Below are 25,303 nucleotides of genomic sequence, written 5' to 3' on the forward strand. Positions count from 1 at the left end.
TATATGTGCAACTGTATAGTTATGAAAAATCATAAAAGATATTAAGCTGTTAACAATGAATACTTCGTGAAGTATAAGTGAAAAAGTAATTTCAATTTTTTGTCATAGAAAATTTTGTGCAAGTAAAAAAAAAAAATCAAGGACCTAGTGATAACCCGTGTAAATATTTCGAAGTAAAATACCTATTACATAGAGCAACAAAATGAGTAAAATGATAAAGCAAACCTAGTATAAGGATTATTTCTGATCTTAAGATCCCAGGTCAGCTGTATTGAAATTTGCCTTGGATAAAATATATATGCACCTATAGAACCCAACTGGAAATGTATAGAATGGTTTTCTCCCTAAGGTTCTGAAAATGAAATGGGAAATTTAATTCTTTACCCAATCCTGAAAACAATAAATTCATTAACTGACAGTTTCCCTAGTTTTAGTCAAATTTATATCAATAGATTACTAAGATTTAGTCTTAAAAAACATTTAGTAATTTATTTTTAAATCACAAGCCACCACAGAAAAATGAAACTTCATTTTCAGTTAATAAGAAAAAACGTTTTTGACATGATCTGTTATTTTTTACTTTGCCAATTTGTAAGGCTACTAAATGATTCTTTACTCTCACTCTGGGAAATCATTTCTTACAGTTAAAAACAAAATTCTACTGGCTGGGCACAGTGGCTCGCACTTGTAATCCCAGCACTTTGGGAGACGGAGGCGGGTGGATTGCTTAAGACTTGAGTCTAGGAGTTTAAGACCAGCCTAGGCAACGTGGTGAAACCCCGTCTCTACTAAAAATACAAAAATTAGACAGATGTGGTGGTGCATGCCTGTAATCTCAGCTTCTTGGGAGGCTGAGGCAGGAAGATGGCTTGAGCCGGGGAAGTCAAGGCTACAGTGAACCAAGATCATGCCACTGCACTCCAGCCTGGGTGACAAAGTGAGACCCTGTCTCAAAAGAAAAAATAAACCAGAAAAAACCCTACCACTTTACCAGCTTGGAGATAATCTCTTTAGGCCCTATGCAGTTTGCTGGAATATATATATTCCCTTTTAGACAATGAAGCCTCATAGGAAATACAAAGCATACCTTAAAATTTGCACTATTTAACAGCTTAATATGTTATAGGACACCATACTAACGTTCTATATTTATGACACATAATAAATTTTCACAATATTCTATTGTTGTAGGTCTCAAGCACAAGAAATGAAAATAAGCTGCTTCCTAAACATCCTCATTTAGTGCGGCAAAAGCGCGCCTGGATCACCGCCCCCGTGGCTCTTCGGGAGGGAGAGGATCTGTCCAAAAAGAATCCAATTGCCAAGGTATCTCCTAAAGAGGAACATGAAATATATGCATATGACTAAAATGTGGTATGAGAGGACTTTTATGTCTACTTTAAGATTTAAGGAAAATTTAGAATGTGCTTACAGAATTTTTAAATATTCAAGAGATATCTGAAAATTAGCAGAGCTTACTTTTTAGCATAAAGTATCAACTTTAAGATTCTCTTTCCTATTCCGGAAGATGCAGCATCATTGGCAAAAATATAGATAACTCTGAGCTTTGATTTAACTAAGAGTAAAGGGATTTGGCACTGGTAACACAGTGTTCAGTGCTCAAAAGAAGATGTCATAAAATGTCATTTTCAAGATGACCTGGTGTCTATTACTAGGTAAGGTGACCATCTTCATTTGCCTGAGACAGTCATGGTTCATGCCTGTTGTCCTGGCTTAATAATTAATATCTGTGTTTTCACTCTCAAGGGGTCGAGTTTTTTTGATAAATTATGTGATAGTGTTGCTACTCTATATTTCAAAGTTGGCATGCACAAACATAAACCCTTCATTTTTCTCCCCCCAAAGCTTTTCTTCGTAAGTTCTACCCATTTTGGTAATTGACGCTATAATTCTCTCCCGTTTTTCAAGCCAAAAATGTACCACACACTATCAGTTCTATTCCAAAAATATATTCCAAATCTGCTGCTTCTCTTCAACTCCACTGTCATTCGCCTAGTCCAAGTCTTGTCATCTCTGGCCTGTATTACCAAAGAACTTCAGAAGGAAATTGTCCATACAAATATATACCTATAAATTACAGAGAATCTCTTCTCAGGCTTTTGGCTAAGATCAAATCTAGTAAATTACAGAGAGTTCAACCTGAAACATTCCTGTTATTTTTATGTTAGATACATTCTGATCTTACAGAAGAAAGAGGACTCAAAGTTACTTACAAATACACTGGAAAAGGGATTACAGAGCCACCTTTTGGTATATTTGTCTTTAATAAAGACACTGGAGAACTGAATATTACCAGCATTCTTGATCGAGAAGAAACACCATTTTTTCTGGTAAGAAGAATAATTTTACATTTATTAGTTTGTAGTTTTCCTTTCATAATAAGTATCATTTTTTTTTTTTTCATAGTATGGTAATTTAGTTTTCTTAGCTTAAATCTAATCTTATTTATTATTTATGTCATGATTTCAGCTAACAGGTTACGCTTTGGATGAAAGAGGAAACAATGTAGAGAAACCCTTAGAGCTACGCATTAAGGTTCTCGATATCAATGACAATGAACCAGTGTTCACACAGGATGTCTTTGTTGGGTCTGTTGAAGAGTTGAGTGCAGCACGTAAGAATCTTTTTTTTTTTTAAATACTAAGATTATTTTATCCCCGCTGTAAATAAACACTAAATTTCATATCTTAGCTAAAGTTGAGTATTACCTACAGAACAAATAAGAAACCTTTCACTCTAGGTTCAGAATTGCTTTCCTTATAGGTTTAAAGGACTTTACATGCCATTGCTTTTACCCTCAGAACAGATAGGGTGGATTAATGTGACAGATAAGGTCTCTGTAGCAACTACTCAACTCTGCTCTCTGCAGGAAAGCACCATAGATAATATGTAAACAAATGAGCCTAGCTGTGTTCCAATAAAACTTTATTTACAAAAACAGGTGGCTGGTTAGCTTTGGCCCTACAGCTTTGGCTATAGTTTGCTGACCTATAACTTGTATTATTTTTACTGTAAGGTTTATTCACAACATTGTTCAACACAGTGCTCTTCATGAGGACTCGAATGAGAGATTTTCTTTTGGACCATGATACAAAGAATAGTTACACTTCTCCTGATTTGTTTGTATCTTAATAAATATCAGGATCATGTACCTGTTCATGCTACTTTCTTTGTATTGGCTACTAATACTATTATAAACAAATCTGTCACCTTATATAGCAATTTTTCAGGACTCCACCCTCAGCCTTGCCTTCGTCTTGTTTTTCCTATTGTTGTATTCCATTCACGCTTACATCCTCATCCAGTTAAATGTTATATTGTGGTCAACTGCATGTGATTTTGATAAGCACCTGAAATCTTTTTTGGAACAAGCTAAAATTATAAATAAAATAACAGGTAAGTAAGTGTGCTTAAAGTTGAGTTTCATCTTAGACATCTTTATTTCTAATGCCAGATACACTTGTGATGAAAATCAATGCAACAGATGCAGATGAGCCCAATACCCTGAATTCTAAAATTTCCTATAGGATCGTATCTCTGGAGCCTGCTTATCCTCCAGTGTTCTACCTAAATAAAGATACAGGAGAGATTTATACAACCAGTGTTACCTTGGACAGAGAGGTAAATTAATATGTTATGTTGCCCATCTTTAAACTCTCTATCCTTTCCAGTTTCTCCTCTTTTTCTTTTCTAATTTTCTTATTTTGTTCTGTATTCCTTATCCATAGGATAACTCTTGGAATTACTCTCTTTTAGGGATGGGCTGTCCAATATGGGCCATGTGACTATTGAGCACTTAAAATGTGACTGGCCCAAATTGTAATGTGCTTTATGCGTGTTGAATATGTAATATATGCACCAGATTTGAAAAACTTAATATGAAAAATGCAGAATATGACGTTAATGTTTTTTGTGATCATTGCATGTTAAAATAATATTTTAGATATCATGGATTACATAAAATATACTTGTTTAAAATTATCACGTTTCTTTTTAAAATGTGACTACTAGAAGATTTAAAATTACATAAAGACAGCACCCTTCTAGGGCCTCTCCTATCAGCATTCTGTTTTACTAGAGATTCCTAAAACATTTCTCAGTTTGCAGTTCTCTAATGAAACATTAGGAGGCTCCTGCACTGCTAGTACATAGATGATGATGAGGAAAGGGATGAAAAGAGGAATCCTAGTTAGAGAATAAAGTATCTGTAAAGGAGAGAATTACTCTAAATCCCAAATTGAAGGAAAATTTGAGTAGGTTTACTAGGAAGGCGTTTCTCTCAAACATTTCACTTTGTTTAACTCAAAGGGAAATTTTTAAATAAAAAGGGGAGATAGAAGATTTTTTAAATGCTGTATACATAAAGGTTTTAACAGGGTACAAGAGTAAAATGTCATTGATCCTAAAGATACACTCTTTGTCATCAGATATAAACCATCATCCAAATGCACTACTGGTTCAGTATTTCTTAGAAAAATGATTTAATTCTGCCCAAATTGGAAGGATTGCGCCCAATAGGCTTAAGGGGATGTTTGTAAAATTAAAGAATATGATTCATCTAAAATTCTACTCTATACCTTTTCACATAAAATTAGAATGGAAACGTGTTACTTTGCATTGGTAGTGTGATTTTTAACAAGCTGCTGTTTCTAAAGGACAGAAAGTTTAACCAATAATAATGGCTGTTAACTTACTGGGCATTTACCTTCTGACAGGTACTGTTCTAAGCCTTTTTATGGATTAACCCATTTAATCCACATAGAAACCCTGTGAGGCAGATTCACGTATTATCCTCATCTTATACATAAAGAACCCAAAGGTCAAAGGGATTAAGTGCGTGTCCAACACAGTCAGTAAGTGACAATGCCAGAATTGGAACCCAGGCAGCTGGCTCCAGGGTCCTGGTGTCCTGTTGTGCACTGAGTGCTTCTGCCCTATGCAGGACCCCAAGCCCTGGCACTACCTGCCGTCCTAAATTCCAGCCACACTGAACAGAACCATAGTAAGGAGACCTCATGGAAGAGAAGAAGTGACATCTGAGAAGCCGTTCTCTGGGACACGTACTATAAGAATCAAATCTCTGGGGAATTCTGGACAAAGTTCACCCAGTTTTGCCTTCACTAGCCAAGTTTATTTAGGACCAGGTTTTCCTCACTGAGAATGAAGTGCGGGACAGAAAGAACCAATTCCTACAGTTCCACCTCACTTTAAGCAGAGAATAAGCTACATTTTCAACCGTGGCTCCTTTGTGCAGACTTCTCCTGATAATATCACCAATGACATATTAAAGAATTTGACTGTCTGCAACTCCTGAGGCTCTTCTGTTCTTCTGCAAAAGCTCTGACTGCAAGTAAATAGTATCTTCACACAAATAATAGCAGATCATAAAACTGATTTGTAAATAAAATATACTGTGGTACATGATAAACTGGACTAAAACCAGAAAGCCAGATTTAAGAGTGACTCTTTTCACCCAGCTGGACATTTTTCGTTGCTCTGCAGGAACACAGCAGCTACACTTTGACGGTAGAAGCAAGAGATGGCAATGGAGAAGTTACTGACAAGCCTGTAAAACAAGCTCAAGTTCAGATTCGTATTTTGGATGTCAATGACAATATACCTGTAGTAGAAAATAAAGTGGTAACTATTATTCTTATAATAACTGTACCTATTTATATATATTTTAGTCCTAACTAAAAATACATCACTTATATTTGTATTTCATTGAAAAATCATGTGTTCATGTTTTGCAGCTTGAAGGGATGGTTGAAGAAAATCAAGTCAATGTAGAAGTTACACGCATAAAAGTATTCGATGCAGACGAAATAGGTTCTGATAATTGGCTAGCAAATTTTACATTTGCATCAGGAAATGAAGGGGGTTATTTCCACATAGAAACAGATGCTCAAACTAATGAAGGAATTGTGACCCTTATTAAGGTAAGTACTAAGTATTCAAAACTGGCATGGGCCAAGTTGGTGCTGGAAAGGAATCTAATGTATCTAAGCCCTGAACACTTAGAAGTGCTTTACATACTCAATTAACTAGCACTACAGTTGTTTGAGAAAGGAGCCATCCCTATTTACCCAAGTTCTATGGTTAGGAAGTGGTCACATTATGGTTCAAATTCATATCAGGGGACTCTAATCCTAGCCAGACAGCATGGAACCAGCATCATTACTGCTTAGCTCATTTCCAGGCTTTCCTGCAGCTCATACCTGGCGATCACATTCTCACATCACAACCTCTTGCCTCTATGAGTATCCCCTCGATTACTACCTCTGATTTTATCTACTTAAGAGTAAAGCCAGGCCCCACACTTTGAGAATCCAAGGCAGGCAGATCGCTTGAACCCAGGAGTTCAAGACCAGCCTGGACAACACGGCAAGTCCCCGCTTCTACCAAAAAAAATACAAAAATTAGCTGGGCAAAGCGGCACATGCCTGTAGTCCCAGCTACTAAGGAGGCTTAGGTGGGAGGATAGCTTGAACTCAGGAGGTGGAGGCTGCAGTGAGCCATGCTCACACCACTGCACTCCAGCCTGGGCAACAGAGACCCCGTCTCAAAAAAATAAAAATAAAAAACCTGAAACAAAACCAGTAAACCCAGACCTCACTAATAACATCTAAAAATAAAAGCTGTGATAACTTGATAGTTAAGTGTGCCTAAGAATCACCTCATAAAACTGCATGCCAAAAATGCAGGTTCCTGGTCTCATCAACAAAAAGTTTCATTGGGCAGGTTTCAGGAACTTGTCTTTTTAACAAAAATCCACTTGTGATTCTAATATTAGTATGAGGCTCACATTTGGAAATATAGTATACTAAGTTCTTGTGCTTAATTGAGTCAATGAAGGGAAAATTGAACTAAATAGGGATATTAAGCGTTTATGTCAAATTACAGGATGGGCTGGGCGCGGTGGCTTACGCCTGTGATCCCATCCCAGCACTTTGGGAGGCTGAGGATGGCGGATCACGAGGTCAGGAGTTCGAGACCAGCCTGGCCAACATGGTGAAACCCCATCTCTAGTACCAGAAATACAAAAATTAGCCAAGCATGGTAATGCGTGCCTGTAATCACAGCTTCTCAGGAGGCTGAGGCAGGAGAATCACTTGAATCTCGGAAGCAGAGGTTGCAGTGAGCCGAGATTGTGCCATTGCCCTCAAGCCTGGGCAATAGAGTGAGACTCTGTCTCAAGAAATATATATATATATATATATATATATATATATATATATAAAAAACAGGATGGATTTGTATGTCACAAAATAGGTAAGGAATAATATCAGTGTATTTTAAGTAGCTTATATTAGAATTGCCTTACCAGATTTTAAAATAAAATGCAAAGCTACAGTTCCAAAATACTATTTCATTAAGTTACACATAGGCAAAAATTGATTCCAGAAGTTTCTAAATTCTTACGAAAACTTAATATATAACAGACTGGGTAAAATTCTGACAGTGGAAAGAGGAATAATGGTGATCTAAATGTATAACAGAATAGAGAAGCATTAATTTGAGGTTTCATGATAATTGAGCACTACTTATTGACAGCTACTATATGTGTTTAAGCTACCTTTTTAAAAGCAGAGGAAAATTGAATAACATTACCTCATGTTTAAAGGGAAGAACTCATGATTATTGAAGAAATGGATCATGTCATTCGAGACAAAATCAGTTTATCTGCTTGTGTAGAAATATAATTTTAGCCGTCAATTATAGGTATGACCATGCCAGATACCTGAGATAGAAAAGCCAGTTGCACACACAAGGAGAAACAGACATTGATGAATGACAGAGGTGCTAGCATAGAATTGTCGTGTGCCACATATGAACGTTTCAGTCAGTGACAGATTACATATATGACGATGGCACCATAAAATTATAATGGAGCTGAAAAATACGGAGGAAGGATGTAAAGGAAGAAAATCGTTTTGTATAGATGCACAGTGTGTTTGTGTCTTAAGCTAAGGCTCATTACAAGAGTCAAAAAGTTAAGAAAATATTAAAAGGTTTATAGAGTTATGGTAAGCTAAGGCTAATTTATTATTGGAGAAAGAAAGTATTTTTTTAATTTAGTGTAGCCTAGGTATAGTACTTACAGTCTACAGTAGCGCATGGTAATGTCTTAGGCCTTCATATCCATCCACTCACTCACTCACAGTAACTTCCAGTCTTGCAAGCACCACTTACGGTGAGTGTTCTATACAGCTGTACCGTTTTTCAAATCTTTACTATCATATTTTTACTATACCTTTTCTATATTTAAGCATGTTTAAGTACACAAATACTTACTATTGTATTATAATTACCTGCAATATTCAGTACGGTAACATGCTATACAGGTTTGTAGCATAGGAGCAATAGACTAGACCATATAGTGTAGGTGTATAGTAGGCTTTACCATCTAGGTATGTGTGAGTTCACTCTGTGATGTTTGCACCTAAACAAAATTGCTAGACAATGCATTTCTCAAATCATTAAGCAATGCATGACTGTGTTTTTAGTGTACTATGATAGCACAAAAAAGGGATATAGTTGTTTCTATCAAGAAGGATGTAGATAAAAAATAATAATAAAATGAGTATTAAAATGAAAGCAACCAAGTGAGATAATTACAAAGTCACTGTCTCAATTATATAATGAATTGCTTCCAAATTATACGGGCAGCAATCAGATTCCATTGAAAGGAATTTAGACAGAAAAGATACGCAAGTAGCAAATACCCACATGAAAAGGTGCCAACACCATTAGTCATTAGGGAAAATCAAATTAAAACTATAAGAGATATCACTTTACCTTCTAGAATGGCAGAAATGAATGTCTTAGTCCGTTTGGGCTACTACAACAAAATGCCATTATCTGGGTAGCCTATTAACAACAAATTTATTTCTCACAGTTCTGGAGGCTGGAAAGCCCAAGATCAAAGCAGATGTAGTGTCTGGGCAGGTCCTGCTTTCTGGCTCACACACAGTGCCTTCTTGTTGTATGGTCACATAGCGGAACATCCAACAAGCTCCACTGGGCATCTTTTAAAAGAACATTGATCCCAGGGTCTCCGAAAAGCCCCACTCTTAATATCATCACTTTGAGAGTCAGGATTTCAGCACATGAGTTTTAAGGGGACACAAACATTTAGACAATAGCAGTCAACAAGATTGACAACACCAATTATTGGCAAAAATATAGAGAAACTGGATTGCTGGTGGAATTGTAAAATGATACAGGCGATTTGACAGTTTCTTTTAAAAGTTACACAAGAGTAGTTATATGACCCAGTGATTTGATTCTCAGGTTTCCACCCAAGAAAAATAAAAACATGTCTATACAAAGACATGTATGCAAATGTTCATGGCAGCATTTGTCATAATAATAAAAAAACTAATAGCAGGTCCAAATGTCCATCAGCTGGTGAGTAGATAAACAGAATGTGGTGTATTCATATAATGGAATACTCATGAGCAATAAAAAGGAATGAAGTACTCATACAAGCTACAACACGGATGAACCTCAAAAACATCATGCTATGGACCAGGCATGGTGGCTCCCGCCTGTAATCCCAGCACTTTGGGAGGCCAAGGTTGGGGAATCACCTGAGCTCAGGAGTTTGAGACCAGCCTGGGCAACACGGTGAAACCCTGTCTCTACTAAAAACACAAAAAATTAGCCAGATGTGGTAGTGCACGCCTGGAATTCCAGATGCTTGGGAGGCTGAAGCAGGAGAATCGCTTGAACCCGGAGGCAGAGATTGCTGTGAGCCAGCATCACGTCACAGCATCCCAGTCTAAGAGACAGAGTGAGACTCCATCTGAAAAAAAAAAAAAAAAAATGCTGATTATGCTGTGTATAAGGAGCCAGACACAAAATACTACATATTATATGATTCCATTTACTTGAAATTTCTAGAAAAGGCGAAACAATGGGGATAGAAAGCAGATTGGTATTGCTTAGAGTGGGGAGCGTGAGTGGGGACTGACTACAAACACACATAAAGGAACTTTTGGGGGTAATGGGGTGTTGTAAAACTGGACCATAGTGATGACTGCAAATCCAGAACTCATCATGCTGTACACTTAAAGCGGGTGAATTTTACTGGATATAAGTTATACCTGAATGAAGCTGTCCAAACAGGATAAAGGAGATGAGCAGATATTTTTCAATATGGAAATAGAGATAGTAAATAGTCACATGAGAAAAATTCACAGCTTTGTTAACAAATTAACAAACTTACAATCTTTAATGTTATTAAAAAATAGCAAAAATGGAAATGATAAAATAAGTTTACAGAATTATAAAAAATAGAGGTCTCTTCCTTCACACAGTACTCTTGATACTGAAAATTTTCCATTTGCTTTGGAGCATTATGGCTATTTATGGAAAACATTATGAAACACATCTCCCCAGTACCTAGCTTTTTTTTTTTTTTTTTTTCATTGTCTTGGCCTTTGGATACTAATGACATCTGGGTGGAAGATTTTGTTTCTTATCCGGCATAGATCATGCCATGAAACAAGCATGTCAAGTGCAAGAGTGACTTAAATAAACTAACAAGCTTTCACAAAGATATGACAATCACAAAGGATGTATTTTCTCTAGTCTTTGTCTCCTGTGTCCTTGTCTCAAAATCAGTGATCCATATTTTCAAAGGGGACAGAAGCTGTGATCCATCCAGAGCCCAGTAGAGAGGAAAACTGACTGACTGATTTTGGTGAAAATAAATAGTGGTAGCTCCAAAGGAAGGAAATTCACAATGAATCCTCCAAAAAACAAGTGAAAAGCTTTGCTTTGCTGTAATTCATGTAAACATGCCTAATATATTTAATTTTATACCGAAGAAACAAGCAAAAATGTTCAGTGCATCTAAACGGTCAGAGACACTAGAAATAAAAAGCAACAGGACCTAAGTAAACTTTAACTAGGTAATTCTTTTAGTAATAGGATATAGGTCAACAGAGGAAAAATAATGTGTAAAAAAATGTTGACAGCAGCATTAATTATATTTAGAAATTGTGATAGCCCAAATGCCTAATCATAGAATGACTGTCTACATCTAAGTAGTAGAATACTATGGAAATGTTTATAAAAAGAAACATTGAAAAGTTGGACCATAAAATATGTATACAGTAATGAACTGATTATTTCAAATGGAAATTGTGCTATTACAAAGAAATATTTGAAGAAAGGTTAATCTTTTATGGAATTAACAGCAAACCGGATATTAATATATATTATGCTAAAAAAGGAGGAGAGTGGGGTTCTCTGTTTAAACAAATTTGAAAACTCTAGGTTTCTTCTTTACTCCAGGAGTTCAAGTATTTTAATATGCTAATGTGCAATACATAGCTATATTAGAGGGACAGAGCTCACAGAGCTATCACTACTTATTTTCACTGAAATAAACCCATGGAACACATTTTAAGGAATATTGATTTATACTGAATGCCCACTATTTTTTTACATTAGAAAAAAAATCACTTCAGATTGTTAAAGATAAATATATATGCACACACACACATATATACAGATGAATGTGTGTGTATGTTTTGAGACAGGGTCTCGCTGTATTGCCCAGGCAGAAGTGCAGTGGCATGATCATGGCTCACTGCAGCCTCAACCCCCTGGGCTCAAGCAATCCTCCCACCTCAGCCTCCTGAGTAGCTAGGACCACAGGCACGAGCTATCATGCCCAGCTAATTTTTGTATTTTTTGTACAGATGGGAACTCCCTATGTTGCCCAGGCTGGTCTCAAACTTCTGGGCTCAAGTGATCTACCTGCCTTGGCTTCCCAAAGTGCTGGGATTACAGGCATGAGCCACCATGCCTGAACAAAATATATATATATTTACAATGATTTCAACATTTAGAAAAATAAATTGGTAATGCTTCCTAAACATCCTTAACATTTATGACTATCCAGATTGACAGAATTTTTATTTGCTTGGTGTCAGTGTCAGAGTTGGAATATTCAGTGCTGCTATATTTCTTGTGCGTTAAATTATTATATCTAACATTAAAACCACACATGTATATGTATATGTGTGTCTGTCTTCTGTTTTCTCTTTGAAAAGAATTCCCTTTGGTTTTCCCTTTTAGGAAGTAGATTATGAAGAAATGAAGAATCTTGACTTCAGTGTTATTGTCACTAATAAAGCAGCTTTTCACAAGTCAATTAGGAGTAAATACAAGCCTACACCCATTCCCATCAAGGTTAAAGTGAAAAATGTGAAAGAAGGCATTCATTTTAAAAGCAGTGTCATCTCAACTTACGTTAGTGAGAGCATGGACAAATCAAGCAAAGGCCAAATAATTGGAAAATTTCAAGCTTTTGATGAGGACACTGGACTACTAGCCCGTGCAAGGTAAGAGAGAGTGACACGTGTATTTCTTTATTTTAAATTATTTTCAGTGCCTGTTTTCAAAAATCATAATGAAATCTGAACACTTCATTCCTTCAAATCCAGCATTATAGTTCCCCAAAGGTCTACAAATTTTCCAAAGATGTTTCTATAACTGAGAGATGAGGGGGAATTTTCACCAGAATCCACCTTCCTCAACCACCTGTGTGTGAGGAGGAAGCTGGTTTACTCACCTCTGAAACAGTTCTGGCTAGAGATGGCTAAAAAGCAACAAAGGAAAAGTTCAGGAGAGAACTTTTTAAAACCTGTCTTATTTCCTAAAAGATTATTATTGGAGGGTAAGAACATACCAGATAGCAGCCACAAGATTTACTTTACACAAGTTACGTAATGTATTTTAATATGGGGAAACCAGCTTTACTTAACCCATAAATCTTGGGAATGAATCTTCGTTTAAACCTATTTGTTTCAGAGATGAATGAGCCTTCTGCACTGTTTATGTTTGTCTTGATCATGGTGACCTTTACTCAGAGTACATTTATTGAGAACATACAAGATGCTCACTGTGTTAGAAGAGACGCTTGTGTCCACTCTGTAGTGGCACCTTATTGTGTGACGCTTTCAAATTTTCAAAGTAAATGTACATCTTAGATCTCAGTGCCATGCCACAGAAAGACCATTCTCTACAGAGCTGTTATTTATGGAGCTCTAGTTACTGTTATTGCAGTTGAATTTAAAGAATCCCCACCTGCTGTCCCAGACACAACGTTAGTGACTTCCTGCTCAGTGCCCGAGCTGCCTGGTTGCTTCAGTGTCCTTATGCACCTGTGTCCCTGTCTTACTCCATTTGAGCTGCTGTAACAAAAATACATTAGACTGAGTAATTTATAAACAACAGATTCGTTACTCACAGTTCTGAAGGCTAGGAAGTCCATCAAGGCACCAGCCAACAGATTTGGTATCTGGTGAGTCTCGCTGTGTGCTTCCAAGATGGCACCATCTTGCTGCATACTCACGTGGCCAAAGGAGCAGGGAAACTCATTGGAGCCTCTTTTTAAGAGCACTAATTCCATTCTTGACGGTGGTGCCCTCATGACTTAATCACTTACCAAAAGCCCCACCTCTTAATATGATCATATTGGGTATTAGGCTCCAACATAAGAATTTCCAAGGGTTACAAACATTAAAATCAAAGCAGTCCCTGTGTACCAGTGCTTCATAAAACGTTGAATTTAAGTGCCTCGCCAAGTGTAGCAAGAACGAAAATGTGGAAGAAGCTCCTCAACAACCTTTTTCCTTTTAGTGAATCTCCTTTTCATGGAATTCCTTAAATAACGTTTTTTCCAAAATAATGTTAACAAACAGCTTCCACCATGTTTTCTGTAGTGCCTTGGTGACATTCTTTGGCCCGCTCTGCTTCTCTTATGTGGTCTAGTTGGTCTAGTTTTAATTTTCTCAGCTCTATGCCTCACAAGACAATATACCCTAACTGAATTCCCAAAATTGAGGATGAATTTTCTATATGATCATCTCACTGCTGTCTACATAGAAACTTGTATGTTCAAACTAATTATATGCCAATAATATGTGGCCACTTATTGAAGCTTCTGTTTCCCACCAAATTATTTACTTTTGGCTGCTGTTTTTTTTTTTTTTTGGTGGGGGGGGCCATGAATACATCAAAAGATGTGTGTTCTGCCTGGAAGAATAATGAACCCTGCCTCTTTCATTTCTTAGTGTTTGATTGTATTCTTTAGAACACAGTTACAGAATTTTAGAAAGAAAAGATCTTAAAGACCAGCTCAAACCTATTATTTTACAGATAAGGAATGGAGGCACAGCCAAGTTAAATTATTTTCCAAATGTTCACCTAACTAATTAGTGGTTGTTATTTTGAAACATTGATAAGGAGCTGGGCGCAGTGCGTTCATGCCTGGCATCTCACACTCAAGAATCTGAGGCAGGAGGATCACTTGAGGCCAGGAGTTCAAGACCAACCTGGGCAACACAGCAAGATCTTGTCTCTCCAAAAAAAAAAAAAAAATTTTTTAATTAGCCAGGCGTGGTGGCACATGTTTGTAGTCCCCACTACTGGGGAGGCTTAGGCAGGGGGATTGCTTAAGTCTTGGAGTTCAAGGTTCCAGTGAGTTGCCATCACACTACTGCACTCCAGACTCTTTGTCATAATTCACTGTTTTATTGATTATTCATGTGTATCAGTTGTTTACAGATATTTGTTATAACACACAAGCAGTTATGCTACTTGAATGATGTCTAGCTTTTACAACAGAGAACAGAAAATTTCTTACATTAAACAAAGCATCACATTGTGAAATGTAATCCCTATTCCTAAGACTCTGCCTTTATTATCAGTATGAATGTTGGTAAACCATAGACAGCGACTCATGTCCAAGCTTTAAAATTTCAGACATGAAATTCAAAACTAATTGTGAAAATCAAAATGTATTATTATTTACTGGTAGCAATATTAAGAGGCAGAAAAACTTAGCTCAAGTGTATAATTGGAAATAGCACTATAAATAAATATTGCTGTAAATTAGCCACTCATTCCTGTGTGCCTCGAAGCCACTTAACAGAAAATAACAATTTGATTGAGCAAAGCAACATACTCATATGTTTGGTTGGTACTGGTATTTGTATGTTAAACTCATTGGTATTAATGAACTAATTACATACTTTTTTTTTTTCCTTTGAGACTGAGTCTCGCTCTGTCACCCAGGCTGGAGTGCAGTGGCACGATCTCGGCTCACTGCAAGCTCTGCTTCCCAGGTTCAAGCAGTTCTGCTAAAGCCTCCCAAATAGCTGGAATTACAGGCACCCACCACCACGTCCAGATAATTTTTGTATTTTTAGTAGAGATGGAGTTTTACCCTCTTGGTCAGGCTGGTCTTGAACTCCTAACCTCAGGTGATCCACCCGCCTCGGCCTCCCAAAGTGCTGAGATTATAGGCGTGAGCCACCACACTCGGCCAATTACATACATTTCTGAAAACATATTATGGACATTTGCCTTGCTCTCCCAGCATTGGCTCCTTCCACACTAATTCTTCTTGCTTTGAGGAAAGAAACCCATACATTATTTTATCGGCATTGTTTCCACTTTTAACCAGTTCTACCTGAAAGAAAATTATTACCCCAATAGTCAACAGTGTCTGAAAATTTTTAGGTGCTTCCGTTTTTGTTTTTGGTTTTTTTTTCAGACAGAGTTTTGCTCTATCACCCAGGCTAGAGTGCAGTGGCATGATCTCGGCTCACTGCAACCTCCACCTCCTGGGTTCAAGCAATTCTCCTGCCACAGCCTCCTGAGGAGCTGGGATTACAGGCACACGCCACCATGCCCGCATTTTTTGTGTTTTTAGTAGAGATGGGGTTTCACCGTGTTGACCAGGCTGGTCTCAAACTCCTGACCTCAAGTGATCCACCCGCCTCAGCCTCCCAATGTGCTGGGATTATAGGCGTGAGCCACTGCGCCCAACCCCTGGGATCGCTGGTTTTTAAAGTTGATGTTTATAAATGTTGCTAACACCCCCAATAAACAACAGGACATAAGACTGCTCTTCTCCACCAGTCCTTATTGTATGACTAAGTTATTCCCCAAAAGTTTAACCCAAATTTAAGGGACTCTAAATCAAATGCCATAGGACAGACTGCAGAGCAACTTAAAAACTTGGGTTAGTGGTTAGTGGACTGAAGAGAATCACCCTTAATTTTATGTCTTGGATATGTTACAGGAATAAGGAAGGTCCAATTTACGTGTGACGTGCGGTAACGAGAGGGGCTTTTAGGATGGTTTTACGAAATTAACAACATTCAAACAAATGCCTGTAATAAGAACATATTTAATGAGAAGAAAGGGAAGCTTGAAAGAGCTGTAGATGTTAGAGATTTCCAGTTCATGCAGAATTCAAAATTAATTTTATGTTTGTTTTATGACAGATATGTAAAATTAGAAGATAGAGATAATTGGATCTCTCTGGATTCTGTAACATCTGAAATTAAACTTGCAAAACTTCCTGATTTTGAATCTAGATATGTTCAGAATGGCACATATACTGTCAAGATTGTGGCCATATCAGAAGGTGAGTTATTAAATAGATCCTTTTCTTGGTTATATGTATTTAGATTTTTATTTTCCAACATCAGAAACCTTTGTTTTGATTGTGTGTGAAAACCTAATCTCAGCCGGGAGCAGTGGCTCACGCCTGTAACCCCAACACTTTGGGAGCCTGAGGCAGGTGGATCACAAGGTCGAGAGATCAAGACCATTCTGGCCAACATGGTGAAACCCCATCTCTACTGAAAATACAAAAGCCGGGTATGGTGGTGTGCATCTATAGTCCCAGCTACTAGGGAGGCTGAGGCAGGGGAATCACTTGAACCCGGGAGGTGGAGGTTGCAGTGAGCAGAGATCACGCCACTGCACTCCAGCCTGGTGACAAAGTGAGACTCCAACTCAAAAATAAAAAACCTAATCTCAGCCCAGCACAGTTGCTTGTGTCTGTAATCCCAGCTACTCAGACAACTGAGATGGCAGGAACACTTGAGCCCAGGAGTTTGAGACCAGCCTGGGCAACAAAGCAAGACGCCATCTTCAAAAAAAAAAAAAGAAAGGGTGGATAAAATTTAAAAACAGATGTTTAAAAGATTTTTTTAATAAGATGAAATAAGCACGTAATTTCTCCAGTAGATAAACCTCACATTTCTACTTGGTAAGTGGATTAGAAGATATTATTTGGTCCAAATTTGAAACATATCTAGGATAGAAAATGTCCTGAGTAGTTAGTACCTTTTCCACTCCAAATTGGCAAGGGAATTCAAACTATGTCTGTTGTCAGCAATAAGAACAGAATGTACATAATTTTTCTGTCTTAAGATTATCCTAGAAAAACCATCACTGGCACCGTCCTTATCTACGTTGAAGACATCAACGACAACTGTCCCACACTGATAGAGCCTGTGCAGACAATCTGTAATGATGCCCAGTATGTGAATGTTACTGCAGAGGACCTGGATGGATACCCAAACAGTGGCCCTTTCAGTTTCTCTGTCATTGACAAACCACCTGGCATGGCAGAAAAATGGAAAATAGTACACCAAGAAAGTAAGCAAAATCACTGAACTACATTGAAATCTAAATATTAAGCATGATAGATATCTAAAATATTTGTAAGTTCTATTTCTTCTCATAAATTATATTTCCAATATAGTTTTTTAAAGGAGTTTATGAAACGAGGCCCTGAACCTACTGGCATGTAGTATCTTTTATATGCTTATGGAGAGAAGAAAAATAATCTAATAGCTCTTGAAGTAGTTTTGTCTGGTAAGATGACGAGTACCAAGCCTTTCTCAGCACCACAATTGTAGTAGGTGCCTTCTGAAAATCTTGAAGTGTAGTAACAATTCCATTCAAAACAACATTTACTGGGCACTTGCTGTGTGCCAGGCACTCTGCTAGCCCATCCTACATATTACCATATTTAATCCTTACTTCTAGCATTATTCCCTGATTAAAGCTGAGGATACCTTGGTTTAAGTAAGGAAAGCTCAAAGCTAGAACATGATAGAAACAACGTGACAGTGGGTTGTCTGACTCCCCTTTCCCCATGTCAGTGGACATGTCCATACGTCCATATCCGGGACATCTAGACACATGGAACATATGATGTGTTGATGTGAGTTTTCAGATGTCCTTCAGGGTGGTTTTGAATGCAGAAAAGTCTATCCAGAAAACTATTTTGTTTTAAACAATTAGGGTTCATTTCAGAAAAATTTCATAGATAATGGTCAGGTTTGTGTTTGTTTGTTTGTTTGTTTTTAATTTACAGCTTTATTGTATTAAGTCTAGCAAATGTTTGAAATCATTTTAAGAGGGTTTGAATAATGTTTAGTGCAATTAACAAATTAAACCATCAATATTTCAAACTGTATTTACAGATTTAATATATTTAGTTTCCTTTCTTATATATTTCAGTGATCTGAATTAACAAAACCTCCTAGCCAGGCGCAGTGGCTCACGCCTGTAATCCCAGCACTTTGGGAGGCCGAGGTGGGCAGATCACAAAGTCAGGAGATTAAGACCATCCTGGCTAACACAGTGAAACCCCGTCTTTACTAAAAATACAAGAAATTAGCCAGGCGTGGTGGTGGGTGCCTGCAGTCCCAGCTACTCAGGAGGCTGAAGCAGGAGAATGGCGTGAACTCAGGAGGCAGAGCTTGCAGTGAGCCGAGATCTTGCCACTGCACTTCAGCCTGGGTGACACAGCGAGACTCCATCTGGAGAAATAAAAAAAAAAAAAACCCTCCCTTTGATGCTTATACTCTAACATTCTAGTAAATTTAACTTACAAATACATTGAGTTGTATATTAAAGAATATTATCAATAATAAGTTGAAGCCAGGCGCGGTGGTCAGGAGTTTGAGACCAGCCTGGCCAACATGGTGAAACCCCATCTCTACTATAAATACAAAAATTAGCTGGGCATGGTGGTGGGCGCCTATAATCCCAGCTACTCAGAAGGCTGAGACAGGTGAGTCGCTTGAACCTGGGAGGTGGAGGTTGCAGTGAGCCAAGATGGCAGCACAGCACTCCAGCCTGGGCAACAGAACGAGACTCCATTTCAAAAAATAAGTTTAAGAGTGCTAATGTTCCTTGATCTTAGAAGGTGCATACTGAAGAATGTCATGCTATCTGTAACTTACCTTGAAACAGTTCAGAAGCTTAAAGAAAAAGTGGATATATAGAGGGCAAAAAAGCACTGTTGCAAAATATAAACAGTAAAGAGTTTGTTAATATTCAGTAAAATATTCTTTCAACTTTTCTGTAGGTTTGAATTTTTTTTCAATTTTGAAAATATATAGTGTTGAGAACAAAAAAAAAGAAGGGACTAGAGAAAACAAGATCGGCCCATTGTTGGAAACGATTACAGCTGAGGATGGGTACCATGGCGGTTATGCTCTTCTCTCTGTTACTATGTTTGAAAAATCGCCTTAATGAAGTTTTTTTTAAAGAAATGGTAAAATAAAGGTCATTCAGTAGAAATATTAACTCACCACTTGTTTGTCACTGTATTCCCAGTATATGGAACAGTTCCTAGCTATCCTAGACCCACACACATTGGTTACAGCTAATCATCATGAAAGTAAGGTGTCCGGGTCTGACCCTTTCCTATTTAAAGTGCATGTTCAGGGCCTATAGACAAATTTTAATGAGCACACTTCAATGAGAAGTGAAGGAAGAACAACGTATCTGATTGGAGCTAAATATAATCAGCAATGAAAGAACATTTCTGGAATTTAATGTTGCCTCATCCTTGGTAATCATTCGTTTTTATTTCCTTCTGCTGCCCGACCTTATAGGTACCAGTGTGCTGCTGCAGCAAAGCGAGAAGAAGCTTGGGAGAAGTGAAATTCAGTTCCTGATTTCAGACAACCAGGGTTTTAGTTGCCCTGAAAAGCAGATGCTCGCACTCACGGTTTGTGAGTGTCTGCATGGCAGCGGCTGCAGGGAAGCGCAGCGTGACTCCTACGTGGGCCTGGGACCCGCAGCAATCGCACTCATGATTTTGGCCTTTCTGCTCCTTCTGTGTAAGTCTGTAAAAGCCACTCTGTAGTGCTTTTAGGAATTTGAGTGCACTACTGGAGTTGTGTTACTATGGTAGTCATTGATTTCTTCACCGTTATTCTTTAACCACACTAGAGCACTTTGAGAGTGAACAGGGAAACAGCTGATGATTGGCAAATCACCAAAGCATAATATAGGAGTCTTCAGAAATTTGTTTTATAAATGTATATCATGTTCCGATTTCAGTAACTTAGGAACTACTCTTTGGCATAAACTTCGCTGGTAGTCCCATTTCGATGAGCTCTGTGAGGGCAGCGTGCTGTCTGTTCTCTTCACTGCTGTATTCCCAGTGTGTAGAACGGAGCCTTGCATGTATGTAGTAAGTGCTCAGAAAAGATGTGCTGCATGACTTTGGGTTATGGATGCAAGGTTTTTTACAAACCCAGTTTATTCCAATGGATTCTGCTTTGTACAGTCAACTTGTCAGAGCTCCACCTCCCTGGTATTCCCCGCTTGGCTTGTTTCTTCACCAGCACCAAAAGTAGGCAGACCCCCTGAGCACTTCCTGTCCTTCCTGACCGTAAGATGTTCTCAACCAGTCCTGCCTGCCCTACCCACCCTCCAAAGACCTCGGGTTTCCATTTATAAAAGAACAAGGGATTGCATCCTGAGGTCACATGAAATACCACTCTACTTGACCACTGAACATGGACAGAGGGCCACCTCCAAGGCAGCCCAGGCTAGTGCAGTGACAGAGGAGGGGTCTGTTAGACAAGGGGTCCCCAACTCCCAGGCCACAGACCAGCACCTGTCTGTGGCCTGTTAGGAACCAGGCCACACAGCAGGAGGTGAGTGGTGGGTGAGTGAGTGAAGCTTCATCTGTATTTACAGCCACTTCTCATTGCTTGTGTTACCATCTGAGCTCTGCCTCCTGTCAGATCAGTGCTGGCGTTTGATTCTTATAGGAGCTCAAACTCTATTGTGAACTACTCGTGCAAGGGATCCAGGTTGTGCACTCCTTATGAGAATGTAATGCCTGATGATCTGTCACTGTCTCCCACCACCCCCAGATGGGACCATCTAGTTGCAGGAAAATAAGCTCAGGGCTCCCACTGATTCTACATTATGGTGTGTTGTATAATTATTTCATTATATATTACAATGTAATAATAATAGAAGTAAAGTACACAATAAATGTAATGCACTTGAGTCATCCCAAAATCAACCCCCCCACCCCTAACTTCCTTGTGGAAAAACTCTTCCATGAAACCAGTCCCTGGTGCCAAAAAGGTTGGGGACTACTGTGTTAGAGCCATTGGTAGATGTTCAACTGAATGCACAGCACTCAACAGTCTGCAGTGTACTTTTATACCATCGTGTCCATGCTATGGCTACATATACAGATACATAACGGTAAATGACTTGTCTCAGCTTACCAAGTTTGTAGGTAGGTACTGGAGCTAGGACTGTATCTTTTGCTCAGGGATTCCTTGCACTGCTTTCTCATCTCAGATTCCCTGGAGCCTAACGTGGTACTTGGCACATAATAGACACTTGATGAATGTTTGTTAAAATTGTTGAATTGCCACTGGCTGAGTTCAGTCTTCTTATTCGACATAGTAGCTATAGTTAATGTGCTGTTGACTGTTTGACATAAAAATGAATCTAGGCAGTTGCCAGTTCATCACTGGAAGCTGCCAAATGGGAGTGGCAGATGGGCATGCAGATACGTTTAATTCTTTGCTGCACTGATCAAGGGGTCAGCCTTGGTCTTTGCTTCCTCCTAGCAGTAAAATAAAATCTAAGAAGAGGGCTCTGAAATTGTTATATGTTTCACCTTATTATTTCTAATTACTGTTTTTAATAATATATATATTTTTGCAACAGTGACTTTTTTTTTAATTGGACCATAGTTTAAAAAAATTTAATCTTTAAGCTGGTTGTGATGATTTGGATACTATGTGACCTAGTCTTGGTAGTGCACTCAGCAACCACAAACAGGCTCTTTTTGATGAACAAGGCCTTGAATCTGTAAGACTCCCTCATCCTGCCTTCGGGTTTTGGAGTAACTCGCCCAAAACAAGCTTGGTAAGGTTGGATCAGGGTGAAGAAAAGAAAAATTGGGCTGTAAATAAGTGAAGACAATTCTAGGAAGGGACATGAAAATTCCAAAATTAAGCAATATAAATTTAGAGATATGTCAAGATTAACCTTATCTGTGTTCAATTTTGTGTCTGTACAGTGGTACCACTTTTACTGCTGATGTGCCATTGCGGAAAGGGCGGCAAAGGCTTTACCCCCATACCTGGCACCATAGAGATGCTGCATCCTTGGAATAATGAAGGAGCACCACCTGAAGACAAGGTCAGTGGATCAGATGTCAATATGACTTGTCTTCTTTTTGGGTTTTAAAGGGGCCTCGGGAAGTATTTCTTACATTTTTGGTTGCGTGAGTAAAGTGGTCACTATGGATTTCACTCATGTGCCTTTGTTAAGCAAAGGGTTCAAATGACGGCATATTTTGTGTTTGTTGCTGGGGCAGAATTGAGATAGTTTTACTCTGTTTTGACACTTCCCATGTTGTAGAGGTTCAGGAAGAGCAAGAGTGTGTAGGGATCTAAGTCTTTTGTCCCAACATTAAATGGGCAGTTTTCACAACCAGAAACTGCTTCATTTCCATTCCCCTCAACACATAGGGTTTGCAGAGGTAACCCCACAACCCCCATGACAGTTGTAAAATGTTGCAAAACCATCTTTCCCAACTACTTCATAGCCATATCCCTTTGTCTCTCTATTGCATCTTCACCCTGGACCTCTCACCGCCATCTGTTACGAGCACCATTTCTAATAGGATAGAATTTAACATCAGGTGGCAGAGAACTCAGAATAACAGTGGCTTAACCCTCAAATGGGCATTCCAAGATCAACATCATGATTCATCCACAGCGTGGTTCCCAGCTCCCTCTTCCCTGTTTCTCTTCCATGGCTGAGTTCCATTCCCACACTGTCCTCCTGTCCCAGTTCTAGCTACCTAGCTGCCGTCCCCACATTCTAACCAGCAGATAGGAGAAAAGTGAGGAACCCTCTTTAAGCACACTTCCCAGAACTTGCATACACTATTTCTGCTTCATTCACATTGACCGCAGCTTAGTCAGGTGGCTATATCTAGTGGCATCAGAGGCTTGGAAATAGAGTCTTTATTTTGGGTGGCCATGGATCCAGGTCAAAACAAAATTAAGAATCCTATAACTATAGAAGAAGGTATCAAACTGTAGAGGAAGATTGAAATGCCATTGGTGCCCATAGAGTAAAGGAGCTGAGACCCTATGTGACTGTGGGGGCTTTGTTTCCTCTTTGGGCTCTATCCAGCTATAAAACAAGAAGATAGAAGAAAGGAGATCTTCATAGGACTTATGTAAGTTATTCAACTCAAAATACTTTTTCTAATTGGCCTCAGTGGAAATAGCTTATACCTTCCTATGCCCACTTGGCTCGGATCCTTCTACCAAGGATGAAGGATTCCCTCCATCCTTCTGACTCAGTTCTTAGCTGTGTTTGCTCTCACAGGTGGTGCCATCATTTCTGCCAGTGGATCAAGGGGAAAGTCTAGGAGGAAGAAATGGAGTAGGAGGTATGGCCAAGGAAGCCACGATGAAAGGAAGTAGCTCTGCTTCCTTTGCCAAAGGGCAGCATGAGATGTCTGAGATGGACGGAAGGTGGGAAGAATACAGAAGCCTGCTTTCTGGTAGAGCTACCCAGGTTACAGGGGCCACAGGCGCTATCATGACCACTGAAACCACGAAGACCACAAGAGCCACAGGGGCTTCCAGAGACATGGCCGGAGCTCAGGCAGCTGCTGTTGCACTGAACGAAGAATTCTTAAGAAATTATTTCAGTGATGTAAGGATGGGCTTTATGTATTGGGGTGAGGGGGGCGTGAAGGGAACATTTGTATGTGACTGTGTTATTATTAGGGTAATCATTGCCTTGGATCCAAATGAGACTTTGGGTTTTTTTTTTTTTCTTTTTTCAGGGAATACTTACAGGCAATAAGGAAAGAGAAATGGGACCCACAGAATCAGTCAGTGTTAGCTAAATTATGCTGCAGTAACAAGTGACCCCACGATCTTAGTTCTCACACAGGCATATTTCTCACTTACAGTTATGTTTTTGCCAGTCAGCTCAGCTCTGCTCTGCTTCATGATGTCTTCATATCAAGATGCCCGCTGAGAGAGCAGATTGTACCTGGGAAGCTGCTGTCCTTGTGACCCAAAGAAAAGAACAAGGCAGAACCAGGCAATGGCTCTCAAAGCCTCCACCTTTTTACACTCACATTTCATTGACCAAAGCACGTCGTAGGACCAAGACAGATGCCAGTGGTTCGGAAAGTCCCATCCTTCTGTAGGCGCAGGCTTGGTAGGGATGAGCTCCGTAGGAGAGGCAGAGAATATATAACCTAAAAAACATGATCTATTAAGTCCATTTAAATTTTACCTTCTGTATGTGAGTACTTGGCTTTGCTGTTATGAGGGTTCACCAAAAAATGAGAAACGTTCCAGGAAGATGATCAGATGCAGTAAGGAAGCTCATGCTAGAATTAAGGAATTAGAAGCAGGACTGAAGATAAAGGTATACTGTAGAGGTCAGGCACAGTGGCTCATGCCTGTGATCCCAGTACTGTGGGAGACCAAGGCTCAAGCAGATCACTTGAGCCCAGAAGTTCAAGACCAGCGTAGGCAATATGGTGAAACCCTATCTCTCCAAAAATACAAAAAATTAGCCAGGCATGCTGGCACACACCTGTAGTCCCAGCTACTCAGAAGGCTGAGGTAGGAGGATCACTTGAGCCTTGGGAAGCCAAGGATGCAGTGAGCTGTGATCATACCACTGCACTCTAGCCTGAGCAACAGAGTGAAACTCTGTCTAAAAAAAAAAAAAAAAAAAAAGTGTAACATAGACATAAAGTATACTTCAGAACAAGGACTATGACCAGGAATAATGAGGGATAGTTCATAATGAAAAGTGGGTCAGTTCATCAGCAGACCTGAATATGTCAGAACCTAATAACAGAAATTTGTAAAACTTAAAGCAGAAACAACTCAAAGAGAAATAGACAAATTCATAATGATAGTTGATAGTTGGAGGGTTCAACCTGTTCTATCAGTAAAGGAAAGAACAAGTAGACAGAATAGTAAGCATATAGAAAACTTAGTACTCAACCCAATGGATCTAGTTGACATTGACAGAACACTCTATGCAACAGAAGCAGAAGAATACACATGCTTTTTCATATAGACTCTGTTCTAGGACATAAAATAAATGTAAATAACTTTTAAAGAACTGC

At 38.8% G+C, this 25,303-nt stretch overlaps 1 protein-coding gene across 1 annotated transcript in view; it reads left to right on the forward strand.

Annotated features, from left to right (window-relative positions):
• DSG2 (desmoglein 2) overlaps positions 1-25,303 on the forward strand; it is a gene marked incomplete at its 5' end in the record, with an annotated part of 30,217 nt that overhangs the window by 370 nt on the left and 4,544 nt on the right. Inside the window, 12 exons of the mRNA XM_011974441.1 lie at positions 1,192-1,326; positions 2,190-2,351; positions 2,491-2,635; positions 3,476-3,642; positions 5,524-5,661; positions 5,775-5,960; positions 12,115-12,380; positions 16,335-16,477; positions 17,272-17,499; positions 19,755-19,982; positions 22,202-22,323; positions 23,527-23,859. Coding sequence (XP_011829831.1) covers positions 1,192-1,326; positions 2,190-2,351; positions 2,491-2,635; positions 3,476-3,642; positions 5,524-5,661; positions 5,775-5,960; positions 12,115-12,380; positions 16,335-16,477; positions 17,272-17,499; positions 19,755-19,982; positions 22,202-22,323; positions 23,527-23,859 — 2,253 coding nt within the window. The remainder of the gene's footprint in view (positions 1-1,191; positions 1,327-2,189; positions 2,352-2,490; positions 2,636-3,475; positions 3,643-5,523; positions 5,662-5,774; positions 5,961-12,114; positions 12,381-16,334; positions 16,478-17,271; positions 17,500-19,754; positions 19,983-22,201; positions 22,324-23,526; positions 23,860-25,303) is intronic.

This window comes from Mandrillus leucophaeus, unplaced genomic scaffold (assembly GCF_000951045.1).
Source record: "Mandrillus leucophaeus isolate KB7577 unplaced genomic scaffold, Mleu.le_1.0 Scaffold145, whole genome shotgun sequence".
Lineage (NCBI taxonomy): Eukaryota > Metazoa > Chordata > Mammalia > Primates > Cercopithecidae > Mandrillus > Mandrillus leucophaeus.